Source organism: Uloborus diversus, chromosome 2, assembly GCF_026930045.1.
Source record: "Uloborus diversus isolate 005 chromosome 2, Udiv.v.3.1, whole genome shotgun sequence".
NCBI classification, from domain to species: Eukaryota; Metazoa; Arthropoda; class Arachnida; order Araneae; family Uloboridae; genus Uloborus; species Uloborus diversus.
This window is the reverse complement of record NC_072732.1, coordinates 174528136-174547076: the sequence shown is the minus strand read 5'-3', so window position 1 is coordinate 174547076 and position 18941 is coordinate 174528136. Positions and strand designations below refer to the sequence as shown.

Here is an 18941-nt window from a genome sequence, read left to right as displayed (position 1 = left end):
TTGGCGACTTTACTAAAAATTTCGGCAATTTTTAAGACATCATATTTCGATAACGTGGTCACGAGGGCACGTAGTTTCAGTGTCATAAACATGTTTTCCAATGCTCTTTCGAATGCCACCAATTTGGAATTTTTTTGAATTTCCTTGATCGTGATGTTTCCTGGTCAGAAGCAAAAAATTTGCATAGGTTAGTTTCAACGGTATCTCTACATCTCTATGAAATTTCACCCAAATCGGTGAGGGTCGAACTAGGATGATTTGAAAAATTGGGTCAGTTGATGTGGACTCAAATCATTTTCCCCTTTTGCTTTTCAATTTATTACTTTTAATATTTTTACACTTCAAGAGTTTAAAAAGTAGTACTAACGCAGCAAAAAATAAATACTTTGCATTACAAAATATTTTGTTTTATTTCATGAGATAAAACCACACACACATTAAATAATCTGTACAAATTTATTTAGAGCCATTAAAACATGACACTTAATTCTTATGCCTAATCATCATCAATCAACATTTAAATCCTGCAATTCTTCATCTAAATCTTCTAGGTCTTCATCAAAAAGATTTTCATCAATTGGAACTGCATCTTTATTGTCATCATCTGATTCAATGCCTCCTTCAGCTGCTGGTTCAGAAACTAAAACATTTTCAAAAAACATCATGAGCAATTGAAATAAACATTAAGTTCATAAATTTAAGTGCAATAAAAATCTTACAGTATATTTTATCAGTGTTATTACTTCTTTATTTATTTGCTCATCATAGGAAAAGTAGGTCAAAAAATGCTCTTACTGCTCTACTATATATATATTTGAATGACAGTTGTGGTACTAGACCACAGAAGATATGCTTTTACAAAAGGAGATTGAAGACCATAAGCTTATAATGTTGAAGGTATATTGAAACCAGTGGCGGCAATTGGGGCTTAAAAGTGGGGGGGGGGGGGCAAAAAAGAAAACTAAAAGCCATAGGACTTTTGGCAGCAGCAAAAAAAAAAAAATAATAATAATAATAATAATAATATATATAGAGAGAAATAAACTTTTGTTAGGGCTTATTTTTAGAGTAAATAAGTGGAAATTGATTTAAATTCAACAACTTTGGTGACATTTTTCTTAAGATTTTGTTGAATTATGCACACAATAATTTTCCCTGAAGAAACACTTAGACATGCATGAAATCCACCGCCAACTCAGTCATTCCAGCCAAGGACTGTAGTTTCGTGCTAATTAGCACTCATCAGCCCGGCTAAGGAAGTGACTGAGCCCCAGAAGTGGAAAACCACGAATTAGACTCGCATAATTTACCCTGAAGTATTTTGAGATGTCATAAACACTTCATAATAATTTCATTAAACAAGTAAGGCTTGTTTAAGTAAAACAATTGATTTACTAATATCGAAACAATAAATTCCTAAACTAAAAATTTCTGCTTGTGCTAAAGAATGTTTCATAAACAGATATACCAAGTAAAACAAATGATTATGTTCTGAAAATTTTGACATTTCTGCCTTTTTTATAATTTCTAGTTTTGGAAACTAAATTGGAAAATGAAATAAATAAATCAACCATAAAAAGTGAAAGGGTGGTTGCCCCTTCTTGCCTCCCTGAATTGCCGCCACTGATTGAAACGAATAAATCAAACTAAATTTCAGTCAATACAATTCAATTTATCAAAGTTATTTTTTTTTTGTAATCTGTCTTAAACATTTTAGGTCTTTCAGGGTTCATTGTCTTATGATTTGTAACATAATTTTTTTGCTCTAATAAATGCTAATGATATACTCTTGGTGTTCCACTTTTTTTTTTTTTTTAAATAAGAGAAGGGGATTATGGAAAATAAAAAACTGGAACACCTTTTTTTACATTCAGGGGCCTTTTCACAGCATTTTGTCCCAATGTAAAGTACCAGCATGAGACTTTATTTCGCCATAACTATTTAATTTATTGTTTGATTAGCACAAAATTTTATTTTGAGTTAGTCATACTAACACACAAACACAAAAATAAAACAATGTGCTAATCAGACAGTAAATTAAACACTTATGGCAAAAAAGTTTCATGTTGTGAACCTTGCATTTGGACAAAATACTGTGAAATGGAGGAATATGACACTTAGGAATAGAAACTTTTTGCTAATTCCTTTTGTTATCATACAATGAAGTAATTTTCCTTATTTGAATTCTCAAAATCTAACTATGTACTCTTGGCCATCTCCTAAACAAGAAACTGGCTTCATTCTCTTTATCTCTACATGTATATGTTGGGAAAAAAGGGGGGGGGGGGTCGTCATCAAACTTTTTGACCTTGTGGACAATTCTGGGGGTAGCACTAGAAAACATCACCCAGGGGGACAGAGCTACTATCACGGCCCCTGATAAAGAACCAATTTAAAAGTATGATATAAATCAACAAGGTAACATACATCACGCACCATTTTTTTAGAGAAATTTTTAATTTAATGTAGAATATTAGGAAAACAATCAATTTTAAAGTTTTTCAAGCTTGTACTTGTCAAAATATAAACTTATAAAAAGTACTAAATAAACTGACCTTGAGAATTTTCCCAATGTCTAGCAGCTGCCACAGTTTTCCCTTGATCATCACTTAGCTCACTTTCAAAAAACTCGGATGATATTTCTTTACATGGTTCAGCCTAGATAATTATTTAAAAAGTACAGTATACAAATAAAAACATTTAGAATAGAAATTAAAATGAATGAAACATACTATTGTTTTAAAGCATCTAACGGAATATAATCCAAACTTCAAATAATATGAAAATTAAAATCCACCTTTCTGATAAAAACTAAGCATGAGTTATTCTGTATACAGTCAGCACTTTAGTTTAAGAATCACTCCACATTGGGTGTAACGTACAAGACATTTAACAGCTAAATTTTGATTTTTTTTTTAAAACTCTGAAAATACAAATAAAAGTTTTCAAGTAATATTAACTCTTATTGTTATTTTAAGTGAAAATAATATAAAAATTTCGAAATTTGGATGTGAAATGTTCGAAGGTTGACAATGAAACAGTATGTACTGCAATATCTCATGCAATGTGAATCAGCAAAAAATTGCATACATGAAATGCATATAATTCAAGTAACAAAAAATCAATTCTTTGCAGCATTTAAAAAATATATAACTCTATAACAGAATATAATTTTTTCCAATACTTTCCATAGTAAAAATAAAAATGTATACATATAGAAATGCATAAATTAATTACATAATTTAAAACATTTAATTAGCAAGGGATAGCAACTTAGCTAAGAATCTTTATTTTTAAGAGCTAAAATAGTGATGAATTAAATACAGGGGAAAATATTTTACAGAATTATACCTACTATATACTAAATTTTGTGCATTCTTACCTCCTGATCTTCCCTAGATTTCATGTCAAAAGCTGCTTCTCCTTCTTCTGTCTGATCATCAATGGCCATTTCAGGATTAAATGTAAACATATCTCGTCCACTAAGCTGTATGTATATAGATTTAAAAATAGATAAATTATTTTATTTTTTTTTATTCATTGAAAATTAACAACATTCAGAATGTTAAAAAAAGAAAACAGTATTTTAAATCTCCAGAACAAACAAAAAGATTCACTAAATTCTAAGATAAAACTGTTGCAAGATACTACAATTTTAACGTTGAATTGAAAACTGCATTGATATTTCATGTTATGTCTGAATATCCCGAGGTTTAATCAAAGAGGGGGATTGAGATCAAAACAAAGATTTTTTTAGCTAAGAAAATTTGACCTACAAATCCTCATTCGAATTAGTACAGCAGTACCCACATTTTCCTCCAGCAATCTCAACATCAATGATTTTAACTTCAAAATAAAGTGTTAAACAAAAAAATATTGTAAAAGTTAAGTTAGCAAATTAGAAGTTTTATCAATCAAACTTCGAATCACATAAATAGGAATAATTTCTATGTTTTACAATTAAATATTACAGTAAAGTGACTTACGACACATGCAGCATAAAATATGAAGTTATTAATAACATTATCAGAGAATTCTGAGATTCAAAAGTTAATTTTAAAAAATATTTCAAAAAGAGCCATTTGAAATAACTCATTATAATAAATTTCTTGGAGAATAATGTACAAAACCTGAATTTCAAACTTCTTGTTATGTGGGTTAAATTAAAAAAAAAAAAAAAAAACAGCAACTACAGTGGCGTACCAAGACGGATGGGGGCCTGGGGCGCTACTCGAAATGGGGGCCTATCTGATATTGAAACTGAAGTTTCTCAAACTATGTGTACGTACCATATATTACAGTAATTACTTTAAGTGGTACATTTTTACATATTTCAGGTAGTGTTGGTTTGATTTCGGACACTATTGTAAATACCACAGTAAAACACATGGTATTAAGTGAAATTAAGTAAATACTATATTTTTAATAAAATTGTGCTTTGTCAGAAAATATCAAAAAAAGAAAAAAGTCTTAAAATTATATTGTATCTTAAAAATTTATTGCATCTGAACATCCAAGTATATATTTAAAAACATTTAAAACAAATTAAAGCAGCTAATTCTAATCTAGTTGTATAGAAGTTGCAATTCTTCATTACAAAATTCAATTGGTACTCATGAATTGAAATATTTTTTAAAAATATTAGTAACTACATTTTACTGACCTTTTATGCATGTGTAGAAATGAGGGTATTCAAAATATAGAACCAATTTCTGAAGCGAAAAGCATAATTTTCCCCGATTATCGGACAAAGCGCTAGGAACTATTTCTTTCGCTTGGCTGCAGCTCATTTCTCCAGTCAAGTAAGCTTGCAATCGAGTATAGAAGAGCAGTCAAGGTCAAAAGTCCCGAAGGATTGACCAATTAAACAGTTTTATGCTGTCGAAAGGGGCATAGCAAAAAGGAAGTCCCCTTCATATTGCCCATATAGGGGGCAAGGGGGGGGGGGCTCGGGCCCCCCTTAGAAATTAGAACTTCCTTGTTTTTACTATTTTTTTCTTTGCAAAAATGTAAAAATATTTCTTTTCCAGCCATTAATGAATAAGTAATTAAAAATGTCCAATTTTAACGACTCTAATCTATTCTGAAATTGTTTTTCATGGGGAAAATATCATGCTAAACCATGGTTAAAATATCTGAGCCCCCCCCCCTTACAATTTTGTATATGGGCGCCCATGGTCCCCTTTGCTTGAGTCAGAAGGTGTCCGTCCGATTTGCTCTTAGAAGTTATAGCTTCGGGCAGAAGACGAAACTTAAAACCACAGAAGTGCAGCTGGTAAAAAGAAAAATTTATCTGGCTGATTCTTCCAATGCCACAAAGGATAGACAACTGCTCATTTAGGAATGGATTTTCTTGGTTATATGTTTGAATTTGGTTTCAAAAATAGTGTATGAATTAAGACTAGACCATCGTAGTCTTAATACACAAAACAAAACATAAAACAGATATTTTAGCTGTATACTGTAATGATCAAAAATTATAAACGTGCATCTGTTATGCATTCGTTTTTTTTTTATATATATATATAAATTGTTTGAAAAAAGATGCATGAAACTTTGCTGAAAGCACTTAACGAAATAAAAGCAAACGATTTTTATAGGTTTGGTTAATTTAAAAATTTGGGGCCCCCCATTAAATTCGTGGCACAAGCGCTCATGTGCCTTTGTACACTAAGACGGGTCACTGAAAAAAAAGTCATATTTAACAAAATTTATGATATATACTCGCATATATAGGTAACTGATTAATATTTCTAATCATGATGTATATGACAGGTCTATTGGAAAAAAAAAAAGATACAATTTCGGGGCCTATGTCCAGGGGCGCCGACTTGCAAAAATTATTGGGGGGGGGCTGGACATCACCGGGGGTTTAGGGTGTTATGTAATCCCTCGGAGGTCCCTCACTCCAAATAAAGGTCAGATTTTTGTGCCTTGAAAATGCCATATTTTCTAGTGTGTATAATTTTAACAAATAAACAGTATGTGACACGGCGTTTTCGAAGTAAAAGAATCTAAAAATTGGTTGACAAATTTTCTGGTTCAACTTTTAAAGCATATCACTTGTCTTAGTAAGAGATTTTTTTGTTCTATTTTATGGGGAGCCGTGCAGTGCCGTAGCTAAGCATTGATATTATAAGGTAGGAAGGACACTAGACTTGAATGGAAAGGCATTCCCAGAGACGCAGACTTTTGAAAAAATGGGGGGAGGGGGGGTAACCGGGGGAAATTTTCTAAATTTGAGATGAAAAATAGTGAGTTTTAAAGTTTTTTTAAAGCATTTTAAAATCATATAATCAACATTAGAATCCCAAAAACTCGACAAGCCTGACACATATTTTTTGGCTTTGAAAAAAGGAAAAAATAAATACAAATACGCACAGTATTTTCGTAAAAAGGTAATTTAATTTACGCATGTTTTTTTTTAAGACCAGTTTTTTCATTAGTTATACCGGCTAACATATTCAAGTGTAAACGCACTCTCTCAATGTCTAGGTTATTTTTGAAAACTCAATTGATTTTTCAAAATTTGTTTCACCTCTGTTTAATAAAAGCAAGCACTCTTGTTCAACTGCAATGATCTGTGCGAGACAAGTTGATGTAAACCGCCCAATAATGCAAGATTGCACCATTTCACAAACCTCAATGTAAAGTGCCTTTGGGATTTTGAAAGCATGCGGTGAGCTGGCTTCGTTGTTTTCATACTTTGGTATACGTCGATTCCGAGGAAGCGAAGGATCATCATTGTGTGAAGGTTTTTCTTTTAAACACAATTCCCAAAAGTACTCAAAACTATCATGCCTCCCATTTAATATACAAATCAAATCCTCATATAATTTTTCCAGATCAGCAACACTTAGATGAGCTCGCCGCAGCGCTGCCCACCGGCAACGGATTTGACCCGTAAGTTCGCGCACTGGGACAAATTTTAAGTGTGCTTGCAGCACTATAACACCATCATTATTCACACTACTCCTTTTCAGTTAACCTGCTTACTACCGTAATAATTATTTGTTTTAACTCATTACTGAATGTATTTTACAAGGTAAACTATTTTCTAACAAGGAAAATAAAAGATAAATTTATGAGTTTAGAAAACATAATATAACTAATACTTTTCTTGATTTATTGGGGGGGCTCTGCACCCTCAAAAGTTTTTTTGAGGGGGCTTGGGCCCCCTCAGGCCCCATGGAGTCGGCGCCACTGCCTATGTCAAAGCGGGGCCTGTGGGACATAATTTGCCCTCTCTTTGTTTAGGCAAGAGGCACTGAGAAAATATTCATTCTACATAAAAAGACAACTTTTTATTTATCTAAACCATGACATAAGGCAGGTCTGGCGAAAAAGAAAACGAATTAAAATTTTGGGGCCTATGTCAAAGCGGGGCCTGGGTATCATAAACCCTCCATTGATCCCGAAGAGGAGTCACTGTGAGCAAATATTTGTTCTTTAAAAAAAATTATAATTTATTAAGTCAACTTGTTTAAGCATTCAAACAAAGATATGCGACAATATGGGTGAAAACCAAAAATTGAAATTTAGGGGCCTATGCCAAAGCGGGGCCTGGGGCGGACCGCCCCCTCCGCCCCCCCTTTGGTACGCCACTGAGCAACTATGTCATGGAAATTGGATTACTAATTAAAAGGAAAGAAAATTACCCCAACATGCCGACCAGCTTTAAACTCTGCTCTTTTCCTATCCTCTTCTTTTCTATTTTTTTCTTGTCTCTCTCTAAGCTATGAAAGAAAAATTAAAATATGAAAGAAAAGTTCACTCATAAAAAATATACAATGTAAATTGCCATATTCTTACCTTTTTCTTCTTCCAGGCTTGAAAAGTTTCATAAGTGATTCGTGTCAAATTTACGCCTAACTGAGCTCTCTGAAATACAATAAAAAAAAGTTATGCTTAAAAAATCAATATATTTTAATTTTAAAAAAGTTATTTTATTTTTGAATGTTTTGAGAATGATGTCAGAAAATTAAGAGTAGAATTTGAGTTTGAAGATTAGATATCATCAGAATAATATTCAAAATACAGTATAACTTCGATTCAACAATACATGATTTAACGATTTCCTCAATTTAATGATATTTGACTGACCCAGCTTTGACTGCATTGAATGTCTATGCTCCTTGATTTGATAACTTTTTCCAAGCCTTTGATAATCATTAAGTAAGAGTTATATTCATTGCTAAATAATGTAGATGCACACGCGCACGCCGTGCAAGGATACATTTGCCGCTGTGCAGATACATTTACTGTAAATATGTACTTCGCTTAAAAATTTTAGATTAATATCAATATTAAACAATGATTATCTTGAAAATCTGTAGATAAATTAATGAAATTAATCTCTTGCTTTAATGAATACATGATTGAAAGCAAAATAAGCATTGCCTTACTGAAAATTTTATCTGCCCACTGTATATTTAATATACTTGCAGATAGTTTTGAGTTGCATGCACAGATACTTTATTTTTTTTTATCTTACTATGGTTATACTGTATTCTCATCTGTTAAATGTGTAACAGAGTAGGAAAATTAAATTTCTGTACCTCCTTCAGAAAAGAAATTTTTAGCCAAATAATTTAAAATAGTTATTCTGAGCTACATTCGAGTTAATGTAGACAACACAATGCTTCTGTTATGTCTAGCTATTCCTTGACTATTCCCCACTCCCTCTAATCTGAAAAATTCATTAACATTTTAAATTTTTCTGGGTATGTCATCTAAAAATTTTAATCTTAAGAGAAACAAATAGCCAGATATTTACCAAATCATCAAATATTTAATAATTTTTACCTATTAATACATTCTTAATTATAATTCATTAATAATTTTTAATGTAGAACTAAAACTAAACAGATTTTTTGCACACCTTTTTCTTCAATTTGTGCCGCCTACTAGTGCTTTTCATTGATAAATTTTGGAAAGTATTTTTTAAATTTCAAAAGAATTTTCCCAATTTTCAATACATGTAAATTTTTCATGTGTTAACAAACAGAGGATGGCAGCAGATAAAAAAACTTCAAAACATTGAGATTTTCCTAATCGTTTTCCAACAATTAAACTCCCAAAAACATTTCAATATAATTTATCTTTCAATTGTTGCATTAATTTTTATTATTCACACAAAAAATTACAAAAATCGGCCCGCCTTGGAGCCATTAGTGCAAAAGTTCATGGGTGCCACTCTAAAAATTGGCCAGGACTGAAAAGCGCGTGGCTACATTTCGCGATACCAAAATGTTAGTGCTTAGTTTGTTTGATGTTTTAGACATATATAATGCTAATTTTTGATGCTGTAACTATATAGTAAAACCAAATTGTAAGATTAAGTAAAAATTAAAGCCTAAATAAAAAAAAACTAACATATCATTGTCCAAGATTTTTAGGAGGTAAAAGCAGAAAAAGAACTTAATAATAAAATACAATAAAAAACTTACTATTTGCTACTGCAGAAAAAAGCTTCAGATTTTATAGTTCATGTTACATAAATAGTTCATATTTCATAAAAAAACTAGTAATTAAAAAAAATTCAGGTATGAGATTCTTGGCTATAAGATGCATTGTGATAAAAACTTTAATAAAATTTTCCAGATTAAGATAAGAATGGTTGAAATCAACAGATTAAGTGACTTATTTAATTATTTTTTGGAAAAAAAAACAGCTTATCTTTTTAACTTTAGCAGATGGGCCAGTTTTTTATCCTCAGAAGAATAAGACCTTTTTTGAGTGAGAGATTCAAAGTAAAGATTTGTTTCATCTATAAAAATCATTTTGAACATGGGAAAAAAAAATCTGATGGCAGAAATTTTTGAAAAGACGGAAGTCCGTCCCTTGGACGGAAGTGTGGCAACCATGCAAAAGTTAAACCAACGCCTGTTTCCGTGCACCTTCACATTTGTTCCAAACTTCAACTAAAACATAGCATTACTTCTCGAGATATAGCACTTTCAATAAACAAGAAGAAACATTTGATTGCACCACCTCTTTTTCAGCTATTGATGCCAAAATTGAATCGGCACCTGTACCCTTTGAGGTCAACATATGGACATAATTCGTACAGTTACCTCCTGAGATGTAGCAGGCATGCATAATGGAAGCATGGTTTGATTGCTCCACCCCTCTTGGAAAAATTCACGCCAAAAACTAAGGAGCACAAGTTCACATAAAGTCACATATGAGAAAGTGAGAAGCAAAGAGTTGTAAGCGCAAAATTAAAAATTTGGAGATAACCAGTACAAATAGTCAAGGAACCTCTCTTCTGTCTTGGAGCAAGAGATAGTACTAGTAGCCTTGGCAAGTGCTGCTGTACAGCGTTGTTTGGAAGAAAAAAAATTCAATGAAAGTCTTCCCAAGACGTTATCTTTAAACGCATTTTCTCAAAACTTGAAAATGTCCACTAACATCCCTTTGCTTTTCACTGCCTCATGTGCCTATCAAATTTTCATTCGATGTCATGCATTAGTTTGGCTCTAGAGCGGCCACTAAAAACTAGTCACACACATACAGAGAGACCTGGTCCAAAAATGGTCGAAATGAACTTAGCACACCTAAAAACATGCAAATCAGTCAAAATGCAAAAAATTTTCACGAAGCCAATACTTCTACATTTTAGACATAGAAGAAAGTAAAAAGATATTTAAAATATCAACAAGTTTTCTACGCTCCAACTACAAAAATATTTAATTTGTAAAAAAAAAAATTGCACAAATATGTATTTATCCCAGTAAGAGTTCAGACTGGATTACGAACAACAAAACAAGGGCCAACTGTATAAATACATTAATGTTCTAGGGTGGGATAAATGAAGAAAAATAAAAGTGCTGACGGAAAAGGGGGATTAACCTCTAAAACACTCCATTGCACTTTAGGTAGTTGTGATCGTAATATGAGCGCCGCTGGCAAGATGCAAAAGACTTAAATCCTCTCCTCTTTTGTTAAGCTGAAGGATATAAAATATTAAATACTATTAATATTAATACTATCAACTCAAAATTGAAAAATTTTATTAAACTATGTACATTGCAGTTCTTTAGCATTCACAGGGAAATAGAAAATAAAATGTGTTTCTATAAGGTAGAAAATAAAAATGCAATTTACTTCCCTACTCATCTAAGTTTCTGCTAGCAAGAAAAAATCCATAACGAGATAGAGGAACCAAAACAGCACCCTAGCACCCTAAGTGTTCAGGTAACAAATTTCTCTAGTTTTTTGACATTTTGCATGACACCAAGTCAATGTCAACACAAAGTCTATGTTATCTGGCTAAGAAATAAGGTTATATTAAAAATTCAATAATTCCATAGAGTATTGTTTTCTAAAGAAACATTTTTAATGTGTTAATAAAATTTGTGCTTACCTGTTTTTCAACTAAGTCTTCAATAGAAATTTCTTCAGTTTTTTCTTCTTTTTTCTTATCTTTTTTTAAGATAAAACCAGGAGGTAAAGCATGCCTATAATGACACTTATTCGCTCCATTCGGACATTCCCAGAACCAACCGTACTTATTATTTTCCAGTGCATCCAGAAAATATTTACAAATCTGCAATTGAAGAATGAAATGTTTTTAAATGAGTTCAAAGTAAGGAAAAAGACTGAAGGAATAAAAAGTAAAAATATTTCTAATCTAATATCATTCATTCAAAAAGGTTTAACTTAAATATATAGAAGAAGCTGCTGTACATACGGACGATTGTACCTACGAACGTTGGTCTGGAAATTCCAGGTATCGTCGAGAGAGACCCTAATTGGGGTTCAACGTGTGTGTCACAGCCCTTTCCAGTACCCCAGAAAGTTTCAACGCCATCAAACAGATTTAAGATTCTATCACATTTTTTTGGTTTTAGTACGATCTAAGTAAAAAATAACATGAGCAATTTCTTTTTTTTTTGTCCATCGTGGATTGTATTAGTCATTTTTTTGCAGGTATCATGATTCCCTATATTTTGAAGGTTTCCGTTTCTGATTTTTAATGTTGTAAAACTGTGGTCCTGTCGATGTGACTGGCTTGCAAAACCAAAATGAAGTACCTTTGAACTCAAGGACACATAAGCATGTGTACCCACGGACAGAAATTTTTAGTCTCCTTTGGTCACACCCGAGCCTTCTTACAATGTGAAGTACCTCAAAATAGTGCCTTCTCATCAACGTCCGAAATTTGCTTTCAACAATGGTGATGAATTTATAGTAGGATTTGAAGATATAGTGTTGAAGTAACCCCCCACCTGTTGTAGGATCTACAGACCGTCAATCCCACCTGTTTTCATTTGAACTCGATTTTTCTAGATTTTTGTTGGTTTAATCTAAACTGAGTTTTTTGTCATGGGTTAATTTTGGTTAAAGGTTTCAATTTGCCTACAAATTGAAGTTATTTTGTGGGTACATAATGAGTTATACTATCACAAATCAAGTTATTCTTTTGTTTAGAAACATATTAATTAATCATAACATCATTAACTCTTAAGATTAATAACTTTTTTAAATAGTTCACTGATGTTAAAAATTAAGGAAAATTAAAAAAGAAAGAAAAAAATCTTCAATTAATTTTCAAAGTTTAAATTCTTTTGGATATTTTATTTAATGTTATTTTTTACTGATGTTTGAAGTATTTCAATATAAAATGGCTTATGAAAATGTATTGAGTATAATTGAGTTCCTCAGACCTATTTATATGTTTTTTTATATGTCCGCTGGGTGAACAGGGTGTTGTACCCACAGACAAAAAAGATGATTTTTAAGATTTTTTTTTTTTAAGTTGAAAGCTTTGAAATTTTTACTTGACAAAAATTGCCAAATTAGATGACAAGTTGTAAATTCTGCCAGAAAAATTTTCCGATCGATTATCCATTCCCAGAGACCAGCAAAAATTGAAAAGTAAAGTTTGTCTGTGGGTACAGCAGCTTCCTCTAATAAGGAACTTAAACTAATAAATAAACACAGGGACTGAGTCAGCATTAGCTTGCATGCCAAATTCCACAAAACCAGATGAATAACCGATTTGGTGCAAGTATTGGAAAATGGAAAATTCTCTCAGAATTGTCAAATACAGAAAAAATATTCCCTACAATCCCTAAAACTATAGAAAGATTGTTATAGACTTCTCAAGATATTAATAACTTGGGTAAAGATTTCCCCAAGATTAAATTTAAAAAAAATAATACTTTGCTTTCTGAATCTAGTTTAGGATAAAAATATCATTAAAATTTATTAAAACTAGCCTTTGGCTCAGACTTTTAAAATTTGGATGATTTACTCGATAACAATTTGAAATACATAAAGCAAGCCCTGGTGTAGTTTTTACATATGCCCATCAGTCAGAGATACTTAATTTTTCACTGCTAATCAGAACATAAAAAAATCTTCATTAAGCATTTCAATCCCATTTAATATGTGCCAAATTAAAGGTAAGAAACATATTATATACAAAACATACATAAACACTTTTTAATGATTGAAATTGCATTTTAGTTTAATTTGGGAAAAAATTATATTCAATACTGCACTTACAATATCTGTTTTAGGCATTTTACGATCAATTTCTCCATGCTTCTTTTCTACAACTTCTTTTAGCTTATCTTCGTCCCAGTTTTCCATTAAATCTAAAACATAGAAAAAAATCTTAATTTGAAAATCCATAATTAAGTTTAAAAAATGTTGATCAAACTACAGTAAACTCTCGACTACCCGTGGAATAGGATGGCACAGGAAAAGCAAAAACCACTGATAGTCTGAACAGGTAAAAAATAATACTTAATATTTACAATAGCTAAAAAATATTGATAAGACTCACACTTACATTTAAATTGTAACTTAAAACATTGCTACATCACAGCTACTAACATTGAATATAAAAAACATATGTAAAATCTAAAAGCTAACAATAACACAATCATAAGTTTTATTAAAAAATGTGAAAAGACCCGCATATAATCTGACCGCCGATGATCAGGAGTTTACTTTACTTTGAAGAATTTAACTGCATATGCAATTAATTGCATGTATTTGCTCCTTTTAATATTAGGTGCAGATAAACATGTAAGATATATATATATTTTTTTAAGTAGCAATAATAATCAAAAAATAAATACATCTCTGGCTCATTTTCGGAATTTCTTTTTAAATACAAAAAAAAAAAAAAAAAAAAAAAAAGTTCCTTACAAAGAGTGAAATATCAAGTACAGGGTGGCGACAGAAACTGTGAAAAAAAGTTCCCCGACTTTTCCCTGATTTCCCTGATTAAGTTCACCAAATTTTCCTGATTTACGTTACCAATGATAATGGTTTTCTTTCTTTGCTCTACTTGAAATCCATTGCATGTTTGTATAAAATGCAGTATTTTAAATGTTTTAGGTTGTGTAAAGTTGTTGAACTAAAGATATATTTTAAAAAGATGCTACTTTTTTAATAAAATGGTTTAAAAAAACATATCAAGTCAATTTTTTGAGGGGAAAAAAGCCTACAAAACAGCATATTAAATTTTTCTACATGGAAAGATAATAGAAAATTAAAAAAAAAAAAAAAACTTTACTTCCAGAAACCACTTAGCATAAGAATTTTAAGAAACTATTAAAATTACTCTTAAAAACATATGTGTATTTATGATAGAACTAAAAAGCAATTGAAATTATTTTGAATTAAGTTTTCAAACAGTATAGTAATTGTTGCAAGAATAACAAGTAATAGTGAAATAATAGAAGTAAAATAGTTATTCTTATATAACTAATTGACCTATTTATGCAAAACAGATGAAACCATTTGACATTCATTTATAGGGAGCTTTTCTCTAATCAAGAACATAGGTTTAAATGAATGAATACAGCATTTTAACAATAAAAAAATAAAGATATTTACTTAGGTGCACAAGTTAACTCTATTTCAAATGATTTCAGTATGTAACAAAAAAAAATCTTAAGATTTCTTTTGTAACAAACAACTTTAAAATGCAAGGAAAAAAAACAATTAGTTAATTTCAAAATATATAAAAGAAGAATACAACTTGGTTATAAATTAAAGAATCACTTAAGTCTGAAGAAAAGAAAACCATTATAATTTGCGGTGACAACAAATAGTATAACGGCAAAAAACAAAGTTTTTTTAATTGAAAGTTCAATTTTAGGAATTAAATTAAAAACGTGAAGAAGTAATAACTTTTAAGCTTTTATAGTATTAATTCAAAAACCACGGATTTCTTCTTGAAATCGTGATTACAGTACGCTTATTACTTCGAGACAATGGAATAAAGGCAAAGGAGCTCAGGCATTAATGAAGGCTTCCTCTTTGCCTGTATGGCTGTTTATTTTACGTAGCATTGAAAGCGTAAAAGGAAATTTCAAGCTAGGTAAAATAAACAACCTAACAGACACAGAAGCAATCTTAGGAAGTTCATCCTGTGGTTAATAAGTAAGATTCAATACTTTGACGTAGAGGAAAAAAGATGCACAAATATGCAGCAGCGTATAATCCCACCTCATTAATTTTACTTTTTTTTTTGAACAGATAATTGGCGGAAAATGAGTAGGGAATTAGAGTACTTAATTTTGTAAAGCAAAAAAAAAAAAAAAAAATTTTCTTCATAAAATCAATTTTCCCTGATTTTTTGTTATTTTTTCAAAATTCCTTGATATTTCCCTGATCTGTCGCCACCCTGAAGTAGTAAATGGAAAGCAATGGATTTCCTGCAAATAAATATTCACCCTCTGGTAGCCAAATAAACATTTTTATTAAAAAAAATTTGGTGAGGGGAGTTAGTGAGAGAATTTACCCAGAAGTTTTAAATGCTATGATCCAGTGAGATTTGAGTAGCAAAACTACAAAGAATTTTCTATATGATGGCTATTTAAATCTTCATATAAATGTGCCAAAAGATAGTATAGTCAGGGGAAGCTGGATTTCCTATTATAGAAAATACTTAACAAGGTGGAAATCTAATTTGTTGAAGGAAAAAGAGAAAAAAAAATTAAATAAATAAAATAAAAGAAAAATCAACAATAATATTTATTAGGAAAAAAAAAAGAATAGATAAAGATAGACAAATTTCTAAGCAGTAAGGGAATGTGTCTTCAAACTGATCTTTACTACACAGGACAATGCTTATATTTCACATACTGCTGAGTAACATCTGTAAAGGTTAATACAAATTATCAGAAAAATACACAAGGAAAAGAATTTAAGAAAAATAAAGAGAAGAAATGATAAAAGAAGTTTTTATCTTATGCTTTAAATGCCGCTGTCCAGAAAGCATTAGCAATATAAAAGAGAGAGAGAGAACTGCATGTAATAACTTTAAGACAGAAAAATTATAGATCACATTCATTTAAAAAATGTGTGAGAAATTTATTTTAAAAATATTTCCTCTGGCCAATAATTTAACCTTTATAAAGCTAAATTTTAAAAAAGTCTGAAAACAGACCATAAAACTAATTTTGCAAAAAAAAAAAAAAAAATAAATAAATAAATAAATAAAATTAAATTAAAAAAAAAAAGTTTTATTTTTTTATTAAAAAAGTGTGTGATATTCAGAAATGCTTTTTAGAAATAATATAAATGATGCAGACTGTTCAAAAACGTATGTATGTATGCATAAATATTTGTTAAATTGATTTTATTACATTTACAACAAATTTTTCATGATCCATCATATCAACATTTTGTAAATTTAAGATTCTCATTAAAGATTGCATTCAGGAAACTGATACAACTTAGCACTGGTGAGATTTTGAGTACAATGCTGGACAAATCTACTTTGCTTAGTCGAGTTCTTCTGTTTTCAAAAAAGAGAAAAATGGACATATACTAAATTTTTTTTAAAAGATGGTTACAAATTTTTAGATGGTTTGAAATTTGCTTAACCCTCTATTGGTCCTAGGTCATAAGTAAGATGCGTGAAATTCTTCCCCATGAAAATGTTTTTTGGAGTAACTTGCCATGTAAATCAAGTGCTCTACCTTCTATCAATGCCTAGCTATCGCCCTGCGTCTCTGACAACAAACGTTTAACATCAGAAAAATAAGTGCAGATAGCTTTTGAAACATGCTCACTAGGGCATGATAAGACGTTCAAAACCATCAGAGAGTTAAAAAGCTTGAAATTCAAACAAAAGCCTGAAGAATCTCATCCCTGTAATTTATGTGATTATAAAACTAATTTTACGCACAGACTAAACCATTATAATTTCCTATTACTATTTCATCAGAAAGGAATATGAGTTATGGTTTTGAGAGTACAATTGTAACCAGTAATATATAATTGTATTTGCAAAATACAAAACTACATACTAATTACAATTGAGGCAGTGAGAAGCAAAGAGATGCACTAAGTGCCAAAATCAAAAATTTTGAGATAACTAGTGCAAATCACAGGTGAACCTCTTCTGTTTTGGAGAAAGAGATAGTACTAGTAGCTTTGGTAGGTGCTGCTATACAGCATGAATTATAAAAACTTTTCAATGAAAGGCTACCTAGGATTAGAACATGGAGTGCATTTCACTAAAAACTGGAAAATATCCACTTACATCCTTTTGCTTCTCATTGTCTCAATTTAATTTTTAAACATACATTTCTCATAAATTAATTTTCAACAACGGAAATATTACCTTCTTCATTGTCTCGGACATCTACATATACATTTCGTTTTTCAGCCTTTCTTTCTATAGTTAAATCATGTGAAAACTTGCACTTGTCACCCTTAGTACATTGTCCTTGTTTATAAAAAGCACATAACACTGATTTTGGATCAGCACCTGTTAACACAATATTCAACATAACAATTATATATTAATAATTATAACTATACAATTTTATTATATATTATATAATTTTTACATTATGCAAACAATAAATCAAAGTGACAGCTTTTAAACCTATCAAACAGCCTATTTGCTTACATGACTAGATTCGCGAATGGGTTCAGCACCTTGATGACAGTAATCTAAATTTATATTAAAGTCAAGTAATTTTCCCCACATTAAAACTTTGATAAAAATATTTAAAAGTTAAATTCCCTAGTCTAAACATCAAACTAGCAAAATAAAATCTTAACTCACAATGAGTAAACCATCAACCACTCATTACAGCAAACTGTGCAGACTTGAATCCAATTTGGCAAGGCCGATGTCCAACGACTCTTTATTATCCTTTTTACCACTGGCAGCAGCCAACTTACATTTCTATGTCTTCCAGAGTACGTCAGCCACCTCAGTTGAAAACAGGATTTGAATGAAAATAAAAAGAGAAAAGAGCACCTAGGAAAAGATTAGGTCCAAAAAGAATCCTTTTGCTCACTGAATGCAATGTTCTGCAGAATTAACTTCTCTCCATACTTTCTCTTACCTTTTAATTGTTGTCCTCTTTTATTCATGTCATATCATTTCTGGGATTAAAACACTAAACCATTTAAATATACTTCACAACTTATTAAACATAATTTAATAAAATGAAGTTTGCAATAAAATTCTACTAATCAAGTTTCCCAGTTCCTATGCTTTTAAAAGTTTAATTAGATTTTAAAAAATGGCATGAAACTATCAATCATTTTACAATTAACAGATTTTAAAAGAGAAAAGAAAAATATCAAGGTGCAGGAAACCAGTTTGTATTTTGCACTGTTGATAACAGGAAATTCTATTTTTGTTGAGCTGGATGGGATTCACAGGGATGTGTCAACCAAAACTCGCTTTTGGAGCAATCTTGGGAGCAGGAAAATGGTGGGTTTGGAGCAGTAAAACGGTGAATTTGGAGCCGCTTTAAATTGTAAAATGGTGAATTTGGAGCAGCCTGGAGCAGTAAAGTTGCAAATTTGGAGAAGCTTGCAGCTGCAAAAATTTTAATTTTACATCAGTTTGGAGCAACCATGTATATTTCATGCACAGAAACATGTGTGGCATGATAAAATAACAAAAAAGGAGACCAAGGATGCAAAACCACCATAATTCCAAC

General features: G+C 30.8%; 1 protein-coding gene across 1 annotated transcript in view; it reads right to left on the bottom strand.

Annotated features, from left to right (window-relative positions):
- Nucleotides 1-368: 368 nt before the first annotated feature.
- The window catches only part of LOC129217506 (zinc finger CCCH domain-containing protein 15-like), a 33855-nt gene continuing 15282 nt past the window's right edge, over nt 369-18941 (bottom strand). Inside the window, exons 4-11 of the mRNA XM_054851818.1 lie at nt 17600-17746; nt 13516-13607; nt 11369-11551; nt 7813-7881; nt 7659-7736; nt 3383-3487; nt 2556-2658; nt 369-640 (exon numbers count right to left, since the gene is read on the bottom strand). Of these exons, the coding sequence (XP_054707793.1) occupies nt 507-640; nt 2556-2658; nt 3383-3487; nt 7659-7736; nt 7813-7881; nt 11369-11551; nt 13516-13607; nt 17600-17746 (911 nt within the window). The 3' untranslated portion in view covers nt 369-506. The remainder of the gene's footprint in view (nt 641-2555; nt 2659-3382; nt 3488-7658; nt 7737-7812; nt 7882-11368; nt 11552-13515; nt 13608-17599; nt 17747-18941) is intronic.